General features: G+C 43.2%; 1 protein-coding gene across 1 annotated transcript in view; it reads right to left on the bottom strand.

The window, feature by feature from the left end:
* The window catches only part of TNKS1BP1 (tankyrase 1 binding protein 1), a 98103-nt gene that overhangs the window by 23897 nt on the left and 50992 nt on the right, over nt 1-23214 (bottom strand). The window contains exons 5-6 of the mRNA XM_073588220.1: nt 16205-16656; nt 11890-14506 (exon numbers count right to left, since the gene is read on the bottom strand). Of these exons, the coding sequence (XP_073444321.1) occupies nt 11890-14506; nt 16205-16656 (3069 nt within the window). The remainder of the gene's footprint in view (nt 1-11889; nt 14507-16204; nt 16657-23214) is intronic.

Below are 23214 nucleotides of genomic sequence, written 5' to 3'. Positions count from 1 at the left end.
AGTTTGGTTAGAGTGGCAGGCCCTTGAGACAACACCGCCCCACCCCCACCTCGGAGGCGTCCACCTCCACCACAAATGGCTTGGTAGGATCTGGCTGTATCAAGACAGGAGCAGACATAAAACATTTTTTCAGCGTCGCAAAGGCCTCTTTTGCGAGTGATTTCTCACATCCGCACCTTTGCATGTTAGATCCGTGAGAGGTTTGACCACTTGCGAAAACCCCCGGATAAATTTGCGGTAATAATTGGCGAACCCCAAGATGTGCTGAAGACCCTTAAGATCTCTGGGTTGCACCCAATCCGCAATGGCCTGCACCTTCTTGGGGTCCATGCGAAAACCCTCCCCGGATACAATTAACCCCAAAAAAGACAATTCTTCCACACAGAATACACATTTCTCCAATTTGGCATACAGATGATTTTCTCTCAGTCTTTGGAGAACAGTTCGTATATGTTCCAAATGAGAATGCTTGTCGGTGAAGTATATCAAAATATCATCAAAATAGATAACGACAAAATGACCAATGAGATCTGAGAATACCACGTTGATGAAATTCTGAAATATGGCGGGGGCGTTGGTAAGACCAAACGGCATGACTAAATTTTCAAATAGTCCCTCGGTCGTGAGGAACGCGGTTTTCCATTCATCCCCTTGTCGGACCCTTATCAAATTATATGCCCCCCGAAGATCCAGTTTAGAAAACCACTTTGCCCCTGATAGTTGGTTACAAAAATCGGGAATCAACGGAAGAAGGTACGTATTCCGTACAGTAATCTGATTAAGCTCCCGTAAGTTGAGACAGGGACGTAACCCGCCATCTTTTTTCTTTACAAAAAAGAAACCTGCCGCCACAGGTGAGACTGAAGGACGTATGTGTCCTTTGCGCAGACTTTCAGCAATGTACTCCTTCATAGCCAAGCGCTCAGGACCGGACAAATTAAACAGACAGGCTTTAGGTAATTTAGCCCCCGGGACCAGCTCAATAGCGCAGTCAAAGGGTCTATGTGGCGGTAACGTCTCGGCCTCGCTTTCGGAGAATACATCTTCGAAGTCCTTCAGGCATTCCGGAATACCTTCCAGCTCGACAGATGATACAGACACAGATTTAACAGGTTCAACCAGCAGTGCGGATTTATCACATGACTCAAAATCATTAAACCCCCATTGAACAATCACCCCCGTTTCCAGTTAATAATTGGGTTATGGCGTTGTAACCAGGGCATGCCCAACACCAACCCTGCAGGTAGATTGTCCAGCACAAAACAACTTAGGTTTTCCACATGAGTAGCGCCCACTCTGAGCGAAAGCAAGTCAGACATAAAGCGAATTCCCTCCTTAGTGAGGGGAGAGGAGTCAATGGCCATCACCTTGATCGGAACCTTGAGCCTAACTGTCCCTATCTTGCAGTGTGTGACCAATTGGGAGTCAATGAGATTAATCGATGACCCGCAGTCCACGAAGGCTGTAGAGGAAAAAAACTACCGTCCACAAACAGTTCCACAGGCAGTAGCACTTTAGAAAACGAGGAAAAGGGTACCTGAGGGTCTGAGTAGTCTCCCCGTTGACTACCCAGACCTAGTCGTTTCCCGACCGACCGGGTTTGAAGACGGGCAATCAGGACACTCCCTTTTCCAATGTCCCGTTTTACCGCAGTAAAAGCATAACTGCTTGTCCTTCCGGCGTTTCCTCTCCGTATCCTTCAGGGAGAGGGCGCCTAGATCCATGAGCTCAGGGGCAGTCTCTTTTCCACAGGGGAACAATGGAGTTTCCACCTGTATCACCCCTCTGGCCCGCAGCCTGCGGTCCATCCGGATGGCCTGGGTCATGGCGTCCTCGAGAGAGTTAGGTGGGGGATGTAACGCCAAGGCATCCTGCAGTCGCTCGGACAAGCCTCTGCGAAAGAGTCCTCGGAGTGCGGCGTCGTTCCAAGAGACCTCTGCGGCCCAGCGGCGGAATTCTGTACAAAACCACTCAGCCGTGTGTTTCCCCTGACAGACACTCATCACCATGTCCTCTGCCACTCGCACTCAGTCAGTCTCATCATAAATGTGCCCGAGGGTCTCAAAAAATGCATTCACCGACACTCTCTCAGGGGCAGTGGGAGAAAGGGAGAAAGCCCAAGCTTGTGGGGACCCTCTTAATAGAGACATAACGACCCCTACCTTCTGACTTTCGTCCCCAGAGGAACGTGGTCTCAAACTAAAAAAAAGTTTGCATCCCTCCATGAAGACCCTGAACTCTTTTTTGTTTCCAGAAAAAAAGTCAGGCAGTTTAACAGGTGGTTCTGGGGACACCAAAACAACATCACTCGCCCCAGCCCCCAGAGACCCAGCAGCTAGAGCTCCCCGCACTGTCTCAGAAACCTGCTGCTGAGAACGAGCCAGAGTTGCTGCTCCAGAGATAAACCCTGAAATATCTGACTCAGGCTTTTCATCCGGTCAGCCAAAGACTGTATGGGATCCATAACTCTCTGCATAAAAACCCCCCAAAAAACTTAGTGGTCAGTTATAATGTCAGGGTCCTGACAGCGCCAGCGTACAGCCTGTGCTAAGCAGGGACTCACCCGCACCGTAGGGACCCCTGGGGACAAGAACAGCCGGACAATAATGATGCACGGGACCTGAATGTAGAAGTTTAGGAAGCAGGCACAGAACGGTCATGTGACTGCAAGGGGGCGGGGCTTAGCATCCTGCTTTCAGCGGAGGAAGAAAACTCAGAGTCGGGCAAAGCAGAAGTCAGGCACAATCCAGGCAAGCGAGGTGCAGGAGGGATAAACAGACGGGAGGTCAGACAAAGCCAAAGGTCATACACAAGATATCAGTACAGTACCAGGGATGAGACAGAACGGACAGTCGATCAAAACCAAACAGCCGTAGAAGGTTCCAGGCAGAATCCAAAACAAAATCCAGAGAACAGACCGAGTCATACACAGAGAATCAAGCAACCAGAACACAGCACTAACACACTCAGGGGTCACCACACAATGCCAAGGGTGAAAGTATAACTGACGGGGGATGGGAGCTTCCTGAGGCTATAAGAAGCCTCCCCAGAACCAATGAGAGGCCACCATAATAGGTCCCAGGTGTGCAGGTGAGAGTCTGCACTGCGATCAGAACATTAACCCCAGAAGTGCCGGTCACCAAGCACTGGTATCATGACAATAATTATTTATACCTTAACATTCTCCACTAGATGCAATGATTTCACTTTTCCTGATGGCTCAAATTTCATCAAAGTATGCAAAAAAGCCCCCAAGACAATGACCCCTCAGGATGAAAAAAAAAGAAGTAACAAGTGGAGCAAGTATAAGACAAGGTGACTTGAGTTGTTCAGCTTGTATCTGTCCCAGACTGAAGTAAATTTACAGGAACTTTGTTGAAAATACAGTAGCAATTATAACAAATATGTTACAAGTTTCAGGTTTCACGCCCTCTCAAGTGATAACAGGTAACTTTTCATGCCTCAACACTGTCCCCACTTCATTCAGATCATAGAAACCATTTTTTTTCTATGCTTCTTCCTATACTGTTCCTCACTTAAAGGGGTGGTCCAAAGTTCAAAGTTATTTTCATCCTAAAGCCCTATCTATTTAGTGCCATAATCTAAACGATTCTGTAATAAACATGGATTAAAAACTCCTTTTCCTCCCCTAACTACACTAATGGCTTTTTGTTTCACTTTCTTTTTGATGATGCTTCATTTGAGAATCACAATGCATGCCGGAACATTCAAACAAAACTTCATCAGGGGCAGAGACTGCGGCAGCCCCCGCCCATCCCTAACACAAAGCTTCATCAGGGGCAGAGACTGCGGCAGCCCGCGCCCATCCCTAACACAAAGCTTCATCAGGGGCAGAGACTGTGGTCACTGCAGCAGCCCCCGCCCATCCCTGACACAAAGCTTCATCAGGAGCAGAGACTGCGGCAGCCCCCGCCCATCCCTAACACAAAGCTTCATCAGGGGCAGAGACTGTGGTCACTGCAGCAGCCCCCGCCCATCCCTGACACAAAGCTTCATCAGGGGCAGAGACTGTGGTCACTGCAGCAGCCCCCGCCCATCCCCAACACAAAGCTTCATCAGCGATGCAGGTTTCAGAAACTGAACTAGTCCCTGCACGATATACACTGTGCGATCTGCACAATGGCAATGCGCTCTGTTGACGGCTCAAATCAGCAGTAATGAGCTAGCAACAGAGCGCATTGTCAAAACGCCCAGTGGGCTGCGTCCAACGCCGTTCCAACAAGTGATATCACTGGTCTCTGCACAGTAGATATTCTTACAACGCGCTCTGTTGCCGACTCATTACTGCTGATTTGAGCTAGCATAAATTTTGCGCTTCCATTTTTACTTATTATGGGGCAATGGAAGACACTTTGAAACTGTCCTTTGTTGCTGGCATTTTAGTTGGCACTTTAAAGACATATTGGATTAAAGAGAATCTACACTTAAGAAAAAAGGCGTTACTGGCCTGTTGTAATGGTTACAATACATCACCTGGCCATAATGGCCAACTGCCATTTAGGATATGCAATCTTCTAAGGATTAAGGCTGCTCTTTACACATAGGATCTGTACAACACCCATTCATGTCACTGCTTGCTTTTTTTTCCCTAACCAGCAGTAGATAAATGACAGCTGAAAGGTGCTTAGGACATCTCCTCCAGTTTTTGTTTTTCTCAGTTCACCAGAGTTTATATCGACTCTTAGAAAAAAAAAAAAGAAAGCCTCCACAAATCACACAGCTTATGTATTGCAATAGAAGACATTTGTCAAGGTGTATCCATGGCCAAAAACATACCGGGTGTGAATTAATTACACAGTAGTAACCAAAAACAGATATTTGCCAATTGTTATGGGTTTTCATAAAAGAATCACACCAGTCTAAAACATTATATACTTGTAAAATTAGTAGCAAATAAAGAAACAAAAATGACTGCCACTATCCACAGGCAGAAATCACATTCAGGGAAGCACCCCGTTAAAGGTACAGGTAAGGATCCTTACTTGTGGCTTGGTTAGGAATTCTCAGTGGAGTTGAGTGATGCAAAGGATAACCATAGAATAATCAAATATCAGAGAATATAACCTATGGCACTCTTCACCAAATGTCCATTCAGTTTCCTTTAATCATTAAGAGCAGGAACATGTAAGTACAGTATCCCAAAGCATCCTACGGCTGTTTCGCCTGTGAATAAGCTTTTTCAAGGCCTCAAGACAGTGTATTCAAAAGCGAAACAGCCATAGATTGCTTTGGGATATTGCATAAATTGAATTTGGTAAGTGCTGTGGCGTATATGCTCTAATATTTGATTATTATATAATAATATTGATAATATAACCACCTCTTAATTTGCAGAACAGCAGAATCCAATATCAGGCAAAATGCCTGATTAGTATATTTGCACTGTGGTCAAGAGTGGGCTCAGTGTTCAGCCACTCAGGCAATGCCTAAAGGCCCAGAGCTTAATGGCCCCAAAGGACCATATTGCACAATAACGCTGGAAGATATTTCTTGCATGTGCCCTTTTCGACCACAAATCAACATATAGATGCACCTTCCTATCAGGGCTGGAATAAGCAACTGTCCAGTCATGACAATATATGTCAGGACATATCAGTGCTGCTCGTCTATTTCTACTATTTGGCTGATTTCTATCTCTGTTCCATTAGCGTAAAGCTGTTCTCATAGCATTTTCGCAGTGTCTACAAGGAGTCTAATGTAGTCTGAGACACTCCTACTGTCTCATTAATGGTCCAAGCTGATGCTCAATTCTTCATTCTTTTCTGCCTCTTCAGAGTTGATTTATATTTTAGTATGGGCTGAATGATTAAAAAGTACAGATTACTATGCCACAAGTGAGAAAAAGATAATCAGGTGATTGATGTATATTTGGTAAGGGCAATGAGCCTTAGTGAGGGATACCCTGAAGGATTGCTTTAGCAACAGTCTGTCACTTCTAGCACCCAATATCAACTATAAGACTTGTAAAAATCTACTCAGTCTCCCCACTGCCGTTATTTTTTAATAACTATGTAGAGTGATCACTGTTGTTGATACATGTATCTGTGGTCAACTTATTGATCCTAAGGCCTCTTTCACACATCAGGTTTTCGGCTTCAGGCGCGATCCGGCGCTTTTGACTAAAACCGGATCCGTCGAAATGCAATGCCGGATCCGGTTTCCCCCCCATTGACTTGCATTAGAGCCGGATCGAGCCGGATGGCCATGCGTTTCATCCGATTTTCGCCGGATCCGGCAATGTGACGCGATCCGGCGTCTGGAAAAAACGGTGATTGTAACGTTTTTTGTATCCGTCGAAAAAGCCGGACACGCCGGATCCGGCGTGTCCGGCTTTTTCATACAATGAAAGCCTATGAGCGCCGCAATGCGCCGGATCCGGCGACAGCCGGATCCGGCGGCCGGATCCGGTTTCTTTGGTCTGAGCATGCTCAGTAGCTCTGCCCACAGGACATATATAAAAGCAAGACAATGGGACCCTCAGCCACACCCAACATGCCACCCAAGCCAAGAACCAGGAGCAGGAGAAGGCAGCAGACATCTGCAGCAGCAGCAGCACCATCAGCACCACCCCAAATGGAGCAGCATGCTGAACAACGGGAGGGGAGTCCAGCAGCAGATGAGAGACGGTAATTATCAAATCCCCCATTCCTCCAAACTAGGGCTATGGAATATCAAGATATTCATTGGCCCTTTGTTTCTCTTTATTCAACAGCCGCCCAATAGATGCAGCAGCAGCAGCAGCAATGGCAGCAGCAGAAACACCACCCACAGCCATGGAGTCTGGCCATGAGGAAGACAGCACATCTTCTGGGAGCCCTCCCTCGCATCGTCAGCGTTTGACGGTAAGTTTTCATTTCCAAAATCCATCATCTCTGTAATATATGTGTATTCATTGCCTTTTATTTCAAAACAGGAATCACAAGATGAAGAGGAGCTCCCAGAAGAAGAAGGAAGGGGTGGACAGACACTTGGAGTGGGCTCACAATTGGTAAGTTTTTTGCATCAAACGCAGAAACACAACATCACACTACACACAACACATAGAAAACAATGTTCTGCAGACCACACACAGCAAACAAATGCCTACATCCAAAGACATAACATTTTTTGTTTTCTTCTCTAGTCTTCCCAATCTGGTGCTCGGCCAAGAGGTCCTCGCAGTGCCTCCCAGGGTCGTCGGCGACAGCAACGCGGCGGTCACCAGCATGTAAGTATAAATATTTTTGCTTTGTTTTTTTTGCACTTTTTATTTCATTTCTTTTGTGGAGGCTAATTATGTTATTTTTGTCTTTTTCTTTAACAGCCTTCACAGCGTGCTCCCGACTCTGATGGTGAGGATGGAGGGATTGATGTGGACCGCCTCATCGATCTCGTCAGAGAAAGGGAGCCTCTCTGGAATATGGCTGACCGACGCCACGCTGACCTGATCGTTACCCGACGACTCTGGGAGGAAATCTGTTCGCTCCTTGTGGACCGCTGGGAGGACCTCGAAGCTCGGGCCCAGATTAAAGAGCGAAAGTATATACAGTACCGGTTGCTTGATTTAAACCAGTGTTTCCCGAACTCCAGTCCTCGTGGTCCCCACGGATCATGTGTTCAGGATTTCTATTTACTTTGGAAATCCTGAAAACATGACCCCTGGGGACCATGAGGACTGGAGTTTGGGAAACACTGATGTTGTATACTAACCACTTTGTCCTTTCTCGTTTCAGGGGAGAGAATTGTGAAGCGGTGGCGGTCTGTGAGGGATCGTTTCAAGAAGGAGTTCAATAAAGAGATGCGGGCCCCGAGTGGATCTGGAGGACGCAGGAGCAAGTACAAGTACGCACGAGCCCTGTCGTTCCTCCGGGAGACAATGCTCACCAGAAGGTAAATATTACACACCACATGTGACAAAAAAATGTTTAGATGTAACTTTTTTTTTTTCAGCCAGGGCCATACCATGTCACTATTTTAATTGTTTTTTTTCTCTTTATTCCACAGCACGGTGAGCAGCACTCGGGAGCCTGCACGATTGGACCCTTCTGAGGCGATCCCTGAGGAGACCGGCACCGAGGGACACTTCGACCGCCCCGGTACATCTGCACCTTCCCAGCCTTCCCACACATTCGACCCATCTGTCCCATCCACCAGCACAGGAGCATCGTGGCCGCCTACATTACATGAAGCTGCTGGTGAGGAGATCGCTTTCCCTTTACCCCACCCTTCTGCCCCTGCCACCTCTAGTACACCTGCGGGTACTGGGCGGCAGCGGCAGAGGGGTCAGGAAAAGACTTATGCGCCAGAGTTCTTGCATCTGAATGCATCTTTCCAGAACTGTCTAAAAGTCTTGTGAGAGCAAATCTCCGCAGGCTATCAGCAGATCAACTCCAGCATTCTGGAGGTGAAGACACTTCTGCAAACCATGCATTCAGAAGCAAGATCTTCGCCAAACCACACCTTTTTCAGGTCTGTTGTGGAGCGCATGGAAACGCTCTCTCCTGCCCAGCAGATGCATGTAATGCATTCATGCCACGCTGCTCTCCAGCAAGTTACCTCCCAACCTCCTCCTCCCACCACAGTAGTTCCTCCACCTGCACCCCCTCCAGCCACTTTCCATCCTCCCCCTCCTATTACATCTACACCCCCTCCAGCCACTTTCCATCCTCCCCCTCCTATTACATCTACACCCCCTCCAGCCACTTTCCATCCTCCCCCTCCTATTACATACCATCCACCTCCCCAGCACCATCCACCTCCCCAGCACCAGCAACCTCCCCAGCACCAGCAACCTCCCCAGCACCAGCAACCTCCCCAGCACCAGCAACCTCCCCAGTACCAGCAACCTCCCCAGTACCTGCAAACTCCCCAGTACCAGCAACCTCCCCAGTACCAGACATCTCCCCACTTCCAGCAACCTGCCCCGTACCAGACATCTCCCCACTTCCAGCAACCTGCCCCGTACCAGACATCTCCCCACTTCCAGCAACCTGCCCCATACCAGACATCTCCCCACTTCCAGCAACCTGCCCCGTACCAAACTCCTTCCCCATACAACTTGCCATCAACATCATCTGCTCCTACAGTCCCTGCCCAACCCTCCACTCCACCACCCACCACCTCTTCTGCTTCCCACATGTCCACCCATTCTGTAGTTTTTTCCACACCTTCACCTCTAACTGTTCCTTCCCCACCACGATCCCAGTCCTCTCACCACACTCCCAGTGTCGAAGTGTCCCGCAGCCCCTCCAGCAGTATTTCCACCACACACTACACAGATTTATAATGTGTGTATTTAAATAAAAATGACCAGTTTTATGGTTTCAAAGCTTTATTAAACAAGTTTATTAAAATTTTAAAAAAGTTTACTAAAAAAAACATTTTTCAATAAAAGTTAAATTATTTTACACTGGTTGTCTGTCATTTCTTTCTGCGGCGAAAAAGGTTAAATACAGGGTATTTAAAAGGTGAAATGGTATTCAAAACTAGGTATATAACTGTGGGTAAATTTTAGCTTTTTGCCACAGTTGTGTTCCTGGTTGTGTTTGAAGCAAAGTATTTCACCTAAAAAGTTGTGTTTATTGTTGGTGATTTCATAACAATGTACACAACTTTTGTTAAAAGGTGAAATACTTTGCATAAAACACAACCAGGTACACACCTGTGGCCTAAAGCTAAAAATAGAGACCATGACAAGATAGCCAACTTTGGTTGGCAAAGGTATATACTGTTGGTACAGAAGGTACACAAGTTTGGTTGGGCACAAATCTTTCACACTCTGTCATCCTGCCAGTGTACTCTGCCTTGAGGTGACATAAAGTATAGTGCAAAATTGTCCCTCATTACTGAAACCGTCACAGAACTTCTAGTGGTAATGTCATGGTAATCTTGCAAGGTGGTTTCTTCAGAGGTGTCCTCAATGGAAATGGGTTCCTTGCAGATAACAAAATTGTGGCGTACCACGCACGCTTTGATCACCTCGTCCACAGTTTCTGTCTTGAGGTTGATCGCAGTCAATAGGACCCGCCATTTGGCTGTCAGAATACCAAAGGTACATTCAACCATTCTTCTTGCTCTTGTGAGGCGGTAATTAAAAATGCGTTTTGGTCTTGTCAATCCTCTGCTAGAGTACGGTTTCAAAAGGTGTTCTGACAGCTGGAAGGCTTCATCCCCTACACAGACAAATGGCATAGGTGGACCAGATGTTTGCGGCAGCGGTCTAGGTGGTGGGAACTGGAAGGTGTTTCCATACAGTTTACGCCCCATGGCAGACAGTTTGAAAACTTGAGAGTCATTGGAGCGGCCATAGGCCCCAATATTAACCGCAATAAATTTGTATTCCGCGTCAGCGATGGCCATGAGGACAATTGAAAAATATTTCTTGTAATTGAAATATTCCGATCCCGATCCAGCTGGCTTTGCAATGCGGATATGTTTCCCGTCCACAGCGCCCAAGCAGTTGGGAAACTGACATATCTGTTGAAACTTGTCAGCAATTTCAATCCACCTCTCTGTTGTGGGCTCTGGTAAAAACTCTTCAGCTAAGGAGTCCCACAGTGCACGGCATGTGTACTTCACTATTCCAGATATGGTGGAAATCCCGAGTCTGTACTGGAAATGCAGTGACGAAAGGGATTCTCCAGTTGCAAGAAATCTGTGGGGAATTAAAAAACAATAAATTAGTTTTAAATCACAGCATTACATACCAAAACTGAGCTATAACACTTGGAGATACAAACTACCACCAACAAGATTGCAGTGAAAGTGTGCTCTGATGCGAGCATATCCAATAAATGTGGCTTACCTTAAAGTCACCATCAGACGCTCTGCGGGTGAAACAGAGAAGCGGCAATAGGTGTCCGCTTTTCTTATGAGGTGTGCAATGCGCTCCACCAAGTAATCAAAATTCTCCATTTTCATCCTAACATATCCAAAAAATTTATCCGGGTTTCGTCGAAGGTCCATGCAGAGTGTAGAATAGACCCCACGCGTCATTCTCTTGGCTGTGATGGGGTGGATCCACAAACGTCGTCTACGATGCCTGATGCGCTGCTGTCTCGCTCTCTCCTTCTCCAGAACAATCACCCTCAAACGATTCGCCTCCGCTATAAAATCCGCCAAATTCTTCAAAATATTTCCAATGACAACATCCATCTTCGCCAGTAACTTGCTCTTCTCTCCAACCTGCACTTTCTCCTCTACAACCTGTCAAAGAAGGGCTGTAGGAACATGCTATATATAGTTTTCCAGTAGCCAATCCCGTTCGGAAGGCCACAAGGGTCAATTTTAAAAACCGGATCCGGCGTAATCCGTCGAAAAACGGATAGAAAAATGGATGAACCGGATGAGACGGATCCGGTTTTGTCTGTCAAGAAAAAGACGGATCCGGCAGAAAACCGGATCCGTCACATCCGGTTTTACTAAACATTTGCCGGATCCGGCGTTCTGGCACGACGCCGGATCGCGCCTGACGCCGAAAACCTGAAGTGTGAAAGTAGCCTAAGGGTATCGTTACACCTAGCGATGCACCAGCGATATGACGCGGTCAGGATCGCTGGTGCATCGCTAGGTGGTCGCTAGTGAGCTGCCACACAGACAGTTTAGAGTTTAGAGCCTCATTATAGTCATAATAATGGCCAAAGAAACCTCGGAGTTATAAAAAGCCAAGTCACCTGTATTGCACTATATGCCTCGAAGTTCATGAAGAAGCATATAAAATAATAAGCCATGGCCTACGGTTTTATAGTGTTACGTCAAAAGGAGTTTATGCCATTCAGAACATGCTCGTAGCCAGAGCTCTGCCATATCATGATACAGCAAAATAATGGACTCGTTACCTAGAAAGCTAAATCTTTTGCTATTCAAAACCATAAAAGAAACGATTCATACCTCTAGAAAATCAAAATTTTCTTCTGGAGTTTCATCTGTTTCTGACACCGTATCCAGTGGACATTCTTCGTGGATTTCATCTGATAATTTAGGTTCTCCTGACCTATCTTCAATGTGCTCAGGTTCTTCCAGTTCAGAATGTTCATTTATATTTTTTTCATTTAAAGTTTTTTTGTCCAAGTTGTCCTCAGCACAAGTATCTTGTATTTCCTTTGTGCGTGATTCAAGGATTTGAGAATGTTTATCTGTTTCTTTAGAATCTGTATGATCTTGAGGCTCTGACTCAACAGTATGGGCATCTAAAGTCTTTGGCTCTTCTTTCTGTGTGTACTCAAGCTTTTGCTCTCTCAACAGCAGTTCCTTATGGTAGGTCTCAGAAAGTGACTCATCTTTGTGGTGGTATTCTTCAGGGGCACTATCGCTAACGTGCTGTTCCAAGTATTTTTCAAGTGTGCTCTTAGGTTTATCTTGCTCTGCTGAAGTAATATGTCCGCTGTCTTTTTCTGCTGCATGCAGGTTCATATAATCTTCTTCTATAGACTCTGTCAACCTATGGTTATGTTCTCCAATCATCTTACTTTTCTGTTCCTGTATCTGACCATCTTTCTCTTCTGATTGTTCGGAATAATAACTTATTGAGTGTGGATCTTCTGAGTCTTTATTTTTATGTACCAAGATTTCTTGTTGTGAATACTTGATATTCAGCTCTTCTGATCGTGTTTCTTGGAAATTTTGCTCATTTGAGTGTTTGCGTTGATAATTTTGCTCATCTGAGTCTTCTTGTTGGTAATATTGCTCATCTGAGTCTTCTTGTTGGTAATTTGGCTCATTTGAGTGATCATGTTTATAATATGACTCCTCTGAGTGTTTATATTGGTAATTGGGCTCCTCTGACTGTTTATTTTGGTAATTGGGCTCCTCTGAGTGTTCTTGGTAATATGACTTCTCTGACTGTTTATATTGGTAATTTGGCACCTCGTGTTCTTCTTGGTAATGTGACTTCTCTGACTGTTTATACTGATAATTTGGCACATCATGTTCTTCTTGGTAATATGACTTCTCTGACTGTTTATATTGATAATTTGGCACATCGTGTTCTTCTTGGTAATATGACTTCTCTGACTCTTTATATTGGTAATTTGGCACCTCCTGTTCTTCTAGGTATTCTGACTTCTCTGACTCTTTATATTGGTAATTTGGCACCTCGTGTTCCTCTTGGTATTCTGACTCCTCTGAGTGTTTATATTGGTAATTTGGCTCTACTGAGTGTTTTTGATATTTTGGCTGTTCTGGTTGTTCTTGTTGATAATTAAGCTCAACTGATTGTGTTAGTTTGTAATCTAGATCTTTTGTTTGTGTTTGTCCATAATTTGGCATCTCTGATTGTGCTTGTAGGTAATTTGACAACTCCAATGGCATTTCACTGGAACTTATTTTTTGTGATAGGGAGTTTTTACTAATTGGCTCCTCTGCCTGTGTTTGTTGGTAATGTGACTCTGTTTTTATGTGGGGAATTATGTTTTCTGGTGTATCCTCTGGTTGTACATACCTTTCCTTAGCATGTTGATAAACTTGTTCATATGACATTTCTGTTTCCCTTATTTGTGTGTCCTTTGGATATGACTCCCTTAATTCATCATATGTGTAAATTGGTTTTATATGTTGCTCATAAGTGAGGGTTTGTGTCTTTGATGGTTCTTGGCTATGAGTGAATTCCTCTGACTCAGCATTGTGGGCAACTTGCTTCTCTGGTTTCTCATACATTTGTTCTAGCTTCTCTGACTGATAATACTCATATTTTGGTTTCTTTATTACACCATATCTATGAATTTCCTCTTCTGATTGTGAGTATTTTTGCGTTGGTTCCTCAAATTGTGCATATTTGTTAAATGGTTCATCAGATGTTCCATAAGTATGTTCATTTCCCTCAGATTCTGTATATGTATGTACTGGTTCTTCTGATGCTATGTGTGTGTGAACTTGTTCCTCAAATGGTGCATATGTGTGAACCATTTCCTTAGATTTTGTGAATGTACTAACTAGTTCCTCAGATGGTTCATATGTATGATCTTGTTCCTCAGACTGTGTGTGTTCATACATTGGTTCCTCAGACTGTGCGTGTTCAAACATTGGTTCCTCTACATGACTATATGAATAATCAAGGCCCTCTGATTCATCAACTCTGTGTTTCCTTTTTTCTCCATCTTGCAAGTTTTGTGAGTGAATATTATAGTACTGAAGTCCTCCTTCATGATCACTTATATTACTTTCCACCGTTGGCTGAATGCTTTTGTAAGTAGGGTCTCCAAAATTAGTTAATTGAACTTCTTCTGATTTAGAAGACACAAAGTCTTCTAAGTAACCAAGTTTTGATGCTTGGTTCTTCAGCTGAGTCAGCTCCTCTTGTGATTGAGTCAGAGCACTTGGTGGATGACCTTCCACTAAATGAGTATGTATTTCCCGTGAAGGAAATTTGCCTTCTGATTGGGATTCTTTACTAATGTGTGATGGTTCCTTTATATCATCACATTCTGAATGATCCATTGTGGATTTATAATGATGGATATAAGCTGTCCCAGAATCATGGAAGGAATACTCATAATTTTCATGTTCTGATCTAAAAAAAAAAAAAAAACAACAGAAAATAAATATAATAAATATACATTGGTACAGTAACCCATAAAAAGTAACCTGATGCACACATTACTGCCAGACCTGGCATGGCATTGTTCCCTAAGTATGGCAAATACAGCCTAGACTAAGCAAAATTAGTCTGGTGCCTATTTAGGTCACCTCTCAGTGTTGCTGTTAATAATGGAGTTTTAATCTTCACATTTTAACCAAATGTGATATTAGAACCAAAGTTTTCTAATCATGTTTTTGCTTTTTTTTTGTTTTTTAATATATCTTAATAATGCCTAAAGTGCTGCTTAGAGTTTACATTTGACTGTTCTAGTATTGAATTCAATGTATTCACAGCATACAAAAGTTTCCCCTTAGAGGTGATGACAGGCGGACAGAATTTTCACATTTAATTGTAAAGCTTTACAGGGGCTAAAACTTTGTAAATGAAAATGGAACTCCCACCGATATAAACATTTCTATAAAAATATTACTGTAAGATATTAATCAGCAGAAGATTTTGCACAGAAGTCTGTTTAAATGCTAGAATAGCTAGCTACAATATTATAACTTTAATGCCAACTCAATTTATTAGTTTTTTTTTTACACCAGAGTATTCAGGTACGTAGAAATATACATATTTAATCACATTAAAACCCGTCACAGACAAACAGAATGCTTGTTCGTTGGGTGAAACGATCTTTTGGTTTGACAAAAGATCTTTGTTCTCAGCAGCACATCCTCCTGTGTAAACAGGACCTGTGCTGCGGAGAACAATGGAAGTCTAAATGTACCAAAAGATCTATTGCTGATTGTTCAGTAGTGCGCATCTGAAGCGGGTATTAAACAACCTCACACCGGCAAACAAGTTTTCTGTATGAAGTCATTTAATACTGCACATCACAAAGTATAAATGGACCTTAGCTGACCAAACATGAACCAAAGATGGTTAAATCTGTCATCGGTAAGGCAGTATAGCTGCATGTGTCAGACAAATATTCTCACAATAAAATGGCATTTGCAAATATACCAAAACTTAGTCATAAGGATGACACTGACCTTGCTCAATATGTCAAGGACTGCACACGCCTTTTGATCTGTTCCTCCTGAATGTGTTGAATGTGTTACACAGACTTTTGATTCATTCAAGAGCAAGAGACATTGAGGATCCTGTATGATGTATTTATCCCCTGGCTTAATATAATATGTGACCCACCATATGTGATTTACATCCCCTATTTCTAGACTTCTGATTATTAAACAGGACCTTTCACCAAATTTTTAAAGTTGAACGGGACACACGACGTAATAGCGGCTGTAGAGCAGAATAAAACTTTTCTTTTTTAATTTCTCCTGTCCATTGTTGAAATATAAGCAAAGTATTTGGCACCTAATGACGTAATTTTCATTAAGCCCAAGTGGGTGTTATCAGACAGTTTTTGTTGGGGGGCATTTTGCGCCATTCTGCAGCCACTATTATATGTATCCAGCTCTACATGAAAAATTTGGTGAAAGGTTCTTGTAAAAACGAATTGATCTTTTTAATGACAATGTCGCTTATTTTTCCAAAATTTCTTACGTAAATGGCAATATTGACGTGCATTTAATACTAAGATGTATTCTCTGGAAAAGAAAACATCTCCTTCCTGTAGAAAACCTTCAGTCAAGGATACAATTAAATAGAATTGGTTACCTGGGTGAAAAATCTGGGGGCGTATGGGCAAAATGTGGCATATAGTCTACGTTCTTCACTGCAGGATCTCCTTCTGACTGTCTCTTATGGAAGCTTCTGTAGTCCTCAACCACATTATCAGGTTGATTCCCATGTTCAACATCTTCATTCAGCTTTGTAGGGTAAGAAATGGAAGACTTGTCTTCTTCATAAGCAAGTTTAGTTTCTTTTTGATGGAAACTTGATCCATGAATATCAGATTGACAAACGTCTATATTTTCTTGAATAGTATTATGACGGTCACTTCTATGATTTGTTTTGTAGTCTGTTGGATCTTTGCAAATATTATCATCTATGGCCACTGTATAGTTGGCTATTTGTGTCCTCACGTAACCTTGCGGCTCATCTACTTTTGCAGACTTCTCCTGATTCTCTTCTTCACCAGTCTTTTGCTGCCCATTTGAAACTGATATCTGCAAAGTTTTGACATAAAAATAATTAGCTGACTTTAACCAGTTGATTAAAGGCATGTTTTACAATAATTTTTCTCTATGCCTGTCAGTGAACTTTACAGGACTTAATTATAACCCTTAGGCTACGTTTCCACGATTGTATTTTCAGTCAAAGTGCTGTCCCTCGAAAAAAATGACATTGCACAGACAGCAGTAGAACCAATGTTATGCAATTATCCTGTTCAGATTACTTTTTTTTTTAATTGACCGAATATCCATGTGAAAAAAACTGCAGCATGGACTAGTCTCTTCCACATGCACATTAAAGTCTATGGGTGTGTCCAAAAAAATGAGATTCCATAAGGATCTAGATAAGCTGGAGCAATGAGTAGCAACTAATAGAATGGTATTTAACAGGAAGAAATGCAAGATTCTACATCTGAGAAAAAAAACGAAAGTAACATCTATAGAATGGGAGGAATGGAACTAAGCAACAGCACATGTGAAAAAGATTTGGGTATACTAATAGATCACAGCCTGCACATGAGTTAATAGTGTGAAGCAGCAGCAAAAAGAAGACAAACACAGTTCTAGGATGTATTAAGAGAGGCATAGAGTCTGGATCACTTGAAGTAATTATCTCCCTCTACTTGGTCATGCCTCATCTAGAATACTGTGTCCAGTTCTGAGCACTAAATTTTGAAAAAGACATTAAAAAACTGGAGCAAGTTCAGAGAAGAGCTACCAGGATAGTAAGGGGACTGCAAAGTATGTCCTACGAGGAACAGTTAAAGGATCTGGGAATGTTTAGCTTGCAAAAAAGAAGGTTAAGAGGAAACTTAATAGCTGTCTACAAATATCTGAAGGAATGTCACAGTGTAGAGTGATCAGCATTATTCTCAATTGCACATGGAAACAAGATGAGCAATGAAATGAAATGGGGAAGATACAGATTAGATATTAGCAAAAACTTTTTGACTTTGACGGTGATCAATGTGTGGAACAGGCTGCCATGAGAGGTGGTGAGTTCTCCTTCAATAGAAGTCTTCAAACAGAGGCTGGACAGACATCTGTCTGAGATGGTATAGAGAATCCTGCATTGAGCAGGGGGTTGGACACAATGACCCTTTAGGTCCCTTCTAATGCTAACATTGTATGATTTTATGATAAGAATTTATTACCAAAAATATTTCCAGGAAGCTTCAATGTAGTCCACGCTCCCCGACTTCTTTATTTGAAATAAAAACTCCCTAACCCTCTTTACCCATTTATTCACCATAAATTAAAATAAGAAAAGCAAAGTTATACTCACTTTTCTGCCGATAATCCATTAATGGCCATGTCCCACGACAATCAGGATGGTTTGGAGAGCAGTCACATAAGTGATGCGACTGCTCTCTCTGCCAGCTGGAGCACACTGAGCAGAGCATGAGAAGATCTACCTAAGACTGGCGGCGGTAACCTTAATGATGACACCGCCGGTTACAGGCAGAGCTTTTTACGCTCTGCTCAGTATTAGCAGGCTGGCATGGAGAGCGGGTGCATCATTGATGTGACCTCTCTTCAAACCATCCGGACTGTCGTGGGTCATGGCCATTAATGGATTAGTTGAGTATAACTTTGCTTTTTAATTTTAATTTTTCATGAATAAATGGGTAAAAGATGGTTGGGAGTTTTTATTTCAAATAAAGGAGTCTGTGTGTTTATTCAATGAAAGGACTATACTCTGGCTGTGTCTTTATTACATTTGACTATGGGTTTAGTAATGGGGGTGTCTGATAGATGCGTCTCCATTACTAACCTGTGGGCTTGATGTCAGCTGCCATAAAACAGCTTACATCAACCCCACAACTATTACCCCACTTGCCACTGCACTAGAGAAAGTGAGGAAAGCCAGGGCTAAGAGGCGGAATTTGCGCATCTTAAGGCTGCACCTTTTCTGTGGCTGCTGACGGCTAATGTTCTTAGACTGGGGGGAAAATATCCATAGCCCATTCCTAGGCTATTAATATAAGCCCACAATTGTCTGCATAGCCTTTGCTGGTTTGTAAATATAGGGGGGGCACTACATCATTTTTTTGGGGGGTGTTACAATAACCAGTGAAGGCTAAGCAAACAGCCCCTTCCAAGAATATTAACATCAGTCCCCAGTCAGCAGCTTTCCGTCAGCTGGTTATGAAAATTACGGGAGACCCCACACCATTTTTTTCATTTACTTTTTTATTTATTAACAAGTACAGTAAAATACACACCCAAGATAACATTAGTTCACAGCCTCCAGGTGCTCCAGCAGCTGGAAACAAAAGTAAACTTGACGTGTCCCTCAAAGTTTCCCATGAGGTTTCTGGATCTCACAGCTGCCGGGAGACTCGGTAGCTGTGAACTCTGGTTACCTTAGACACCGGGTCTCACGATAGCCCGAGTGCTGGACTGATGAGTGCCAGATTGCCGAGTGCCAGACTCGCAGTCCATACTCAGCTTGGCATGAGAACCAGCTGCTATGAACTCATTTGACCTTACAGTAAGGTTATTTCAGTACACAGCAGCCCTGCCCTCGTGAGAACCGGGTGCTGTGAACTGAGATAAGCTTACTCGCCTCAGTTCCCAGCAGCTGGATCTCACAGAACACAGCTCTAGTGTATTTAAACAAATAATTAAAAAAAATGGCATGGGGTCCCCTCATTTTTTTGCAACCAGCCAAGCTAAAGCAGACAGTTGGGGGCTCTGCTCTTCCTACTAACCCTGGTGCATTGCCAAATGGGGTAATAGTATTGAGGTTGATGTCAGCTTTGTAATGTCAGCTGACATCAAGCCCAAAGGATACTAATATAGAGGTATCTACAAGAAGACTCCATTACTAACCCTGAAAGTTTAAGTTAAAAAACACTCTCACACAGAGTAAAGTCTTTTATTTGAATTAAAAATTCCCCAATCCTATTTTACCAATGTATTATTTTCCAAATAAAAATAAAAAAAACACAGAATTAATCACCTGTCAGCCGATAATTCATATGTCCCACGACGTGGGCCAGCTCAGCTACATCTGGATGCATTGCTGAGCGGAAGGATGATGTAACCACTCTGCCCAGCATTCAGGTGTCACCGAGCTGAGCGTGAGAAAACAGCTTCAGTGCCGAGCGCTGACGTCAGTAAGGTGGCTGGAGTTCATTGGCTAAGAACTCTGCTTACCTTATTGACGTCATTGCTTGGCACTGAAGCTGCATTCTCGCACTCAGCTCAGTATCTCCTGGATGCATGGCTGAGTGGTCCCATCTTGCCACCCCTCATTAATGCATCCAGATGTAGCAGTGTTGGAGCACATTGTGGGACATATAGATTTTTGTCGGACAGGTCAGGAATACTGTGTTTTTATTTTTATATTAATAAATGGATAAAAGAGGGTGGGAAGTGTTTATTTTAAATAAAAGTGTTTTTTTCAGTCTGTATGTTTTTTTAACTTAAACTTACAGGGTTAGTAATGAGGGCGAATGATAGATGCCTCTCTATTACTAACCCCTGGGCTTGTTGTCAGTGGCCAGAAAATAGCTGACATCGACCATACAATTATTACCCCACTTGCTGCAGCACCAGGGCAAGTGGAGAGAGCACCAGTAATGGCACATCTAAGATATTTCTTTTCTGAGGTGTTGGCAGGCTGCTATTTTTAGGCTGGGGATGGTCAATATCCATGGCCCCTTCCCAGTGTAAGAATACCATCCCCGAGCTGTCTGTTTTAGCTTGGCTGGTTATCGATATAATTTAAAAAATGCTTGGGGACCCCTCTATTTTTGATAATCAGCCAAGATAAAGCTCACAGCTGGGGGATGCAGCCCGCAGATGATGGTTTTGACTTTACTGGTTATCAAAAATAGAGGGAACAGCAAGCCTTTTTTTTTTGTAACAAGCTTTGTTAGGGCTGCTGAACCCGAACAGTAACACGGACATCCTGGAGAAGTCCGTGTTTGGGGTCCATGCATGGACACTAGGTGTTTTTTAAGATGAAGCAGAGGAATGGACTTATAAAAAAACAGTAATTCAGAGCTTTGAAAATGGCTGGCTGTAACCAAATGCAACTTAAAGTTCTAGAACAGATTAGTACAAATAGAGATGAGCTGAGGATCAACTTCAAATCGGATTCTCTGAAATTCACAGGTCTCTACAAATTTGAATAATTTGAAATTCAATTCACAAGAATCACAAGAAATTATGCTATTTCACACACTGCTGGCAGGCTAATGACAATTTGCACGGGCAACCCCCTAATGCCCTTGCAGCTGTGGCATCATATGGTTGTAGCGCAGCTAATCAGGTGGGCTATCATGGCAATATAAAAGATAAGGCCTGGCTAAGCAGTGCCATTTTATGCTTGTTCAGTTAGGGACAGGAGGTCAGAGCGCAGCACAGCTCATTCTACCTAGGTATAAAGAAATGCCTAATCTGATTGTAGTATAATACTGCAGTCCTGAACCACATTGAAAATGGGAGAGGAAGTCTGAGTATGTGAATAATAACTCAGTGGGATATTTACAGAAGTGCTGTAGCTGTATAGTCATTAATTTCAACATATCTGTTCATCCCTACTTTCAAGCAATGTACAGGCTATCACTCACAAGAAAATTATTATATTTCTAGGAAATATATTGATCATATTATTATACAAAGATCTGCTGAGATCTTACAATGTTAGCCTGATAACTACTAACAAGAGATGGACGAAATTCTGGTTGTTCAAGTCCAGTGGGTTTAACCTAACAGTTTGAAAAAAAAGTTTGGTCCGCGCACCAGAATAGTACTCGAACAAAAACCCCATTCATTTGAATGGGGGGCCCAAACATCCAGTGTTTTCCATGCTGTCATCTGCATGACAGCGCTGCAAACACTGCCTGTGATCGGCAGTAAAATCATTACCGCCGGTCAGAGAGCCGCCGTTCCCATGCTGTGAAATGAAATTTCTCAGAGTGAACCGCAGTAAACTCACCTTTGCACCATGTGACTTTAAAGGCTCACAATAAAGGAGCCTGACTGGGAATGCAGCCTCAGTGACCTGCAGTAACCTCCATGACATCACCGCTAGTCACTGAGGCTGCACTCACAACAGCTCATTCCTCAGTGGTTCTCAGCCTGGACGGTCACATCTTGGCATTATCAAAGTTGAAAATTGTTTATCTCCAGACATGGATTCTGGTGTCGGATAGGATTTCAGACAGGTGAAGGAAATGGTTGTTTTTTATTTTTGCTTTTTTCACAGGAGACCATGGCTTCACTGGAATGGGCGTTAAGTGGGTATAACTGTGTTTATGTTTAATTAAAAAAGTAATATAGGATTAGTAATCAATAAGCATCTTATAGACACCTCTCCATTACTAAGCCATGGGCTTGATGACACAGGACAATGCAAAGGTGACATCAATCCCATAAATATGCACACCACTTGCCACCGCCACAGGGCAAGTGGAAAGAGCCAGGCAAAGCACCAGAATTGGTGCATATAATCAATTCATCATTTCTGAGTGGCTGTGGGCTGCTATTTTTAGGCTGAGGGGGGCCAATATCCATGGCCCTTTACCAGTCTGAGAATACCAGTCCCCAGCTGTCTGCTTTAGCTTGGCTGGTTGTCAAAAATGGGGGAAACCCACACTGTTTTTTTAAATTAATTATTTAAATAATGTTTAAAAAAGACATAGAGACCCCTCTATTCTTGATAACCATCCTTGACAGCTGAGGGATGCAGCCAGCAGCTGTCAGTTTTGCCTGACTGGGTATCAAAAATACAAGGGAACCCATGTCATTTTTTTTAAATTATTTATTTAGAGCGCAAGCGCTAGCCAATGAATATTCTCATCAGGGCCGCCTGGTCTCGCTGTTATTAGCGGCAGCAGGCATAGGCTGATGGGAAAAGTAGTCCCATCAGCCAACATCAGTGACCAGAGGTAAATTTTTTACTTCCGATCACAGCTGCGGGCTCTTGCTGTCATTTGACAGCATGAGAACCACAGCGCTCTGACCGGTGGTATTAATCTTACGGCCGATCATAGCAGCTGGAGTTTATTATGCTATATGCAAATGACAGCACGAGAAACACCTGGTGTTCAGGGTGCTGAACCCTAACAGTAACACGGACATCCTGGTGAAGTCAGTGCCTGAACAGTAAGTGTTCGGTATAGACCTCAAACTTTACTGTTCAGGTTTTCCCATCTCTACTACTAACAACAAATACAGTGAATACAGTATCCTATACTATGTTAGGTCAGACATAGTGTAGCTACAGTAAGTAAAACTTGTTTTCTAACAGACTCGTATTTGTTAGAAAAGGCAATGCCGAGTCTTCATATACAGGACATATGGATTTTTCAGGACAGTGCAGCTACAAATTTTCTGCATTTTTGTCAGATAGTAACTACACTGATCCATTGATAGCACTGACATCTGGTTTTATTATTTGTAATTTACTCGTTTATAAAGTGTCATCATATTCCACAGCTTTACAGACACCATGATCACTGTCCCCATTAGGGCTCTCAATCTAAATTCCCTATTAGCATGTCTTTGGAGTGTGGGAGTTAATGGGAGTACCCGTAG

This window comes from Dendrobates tinctorius, unplaced genomic scaffold (genome assembly GCF_039654945.1).
Source record: "Dendrobates tinctorius isolate UK_male_01 unplaced genomic scaffold, ASM3965494v1 ptg000103l, whole genome shotgun sequence".
Taxonomy (NCBI): domain Eukaryota; kingdom Metazoa; phylum Chordata; class Amphibia; order Anura; family Dendrobatidae; genus Dendrobates; species Dendrobates tinctorius.
This window is presented reverse-complemented; position numbering and strand designations above follow the sequence as displayed.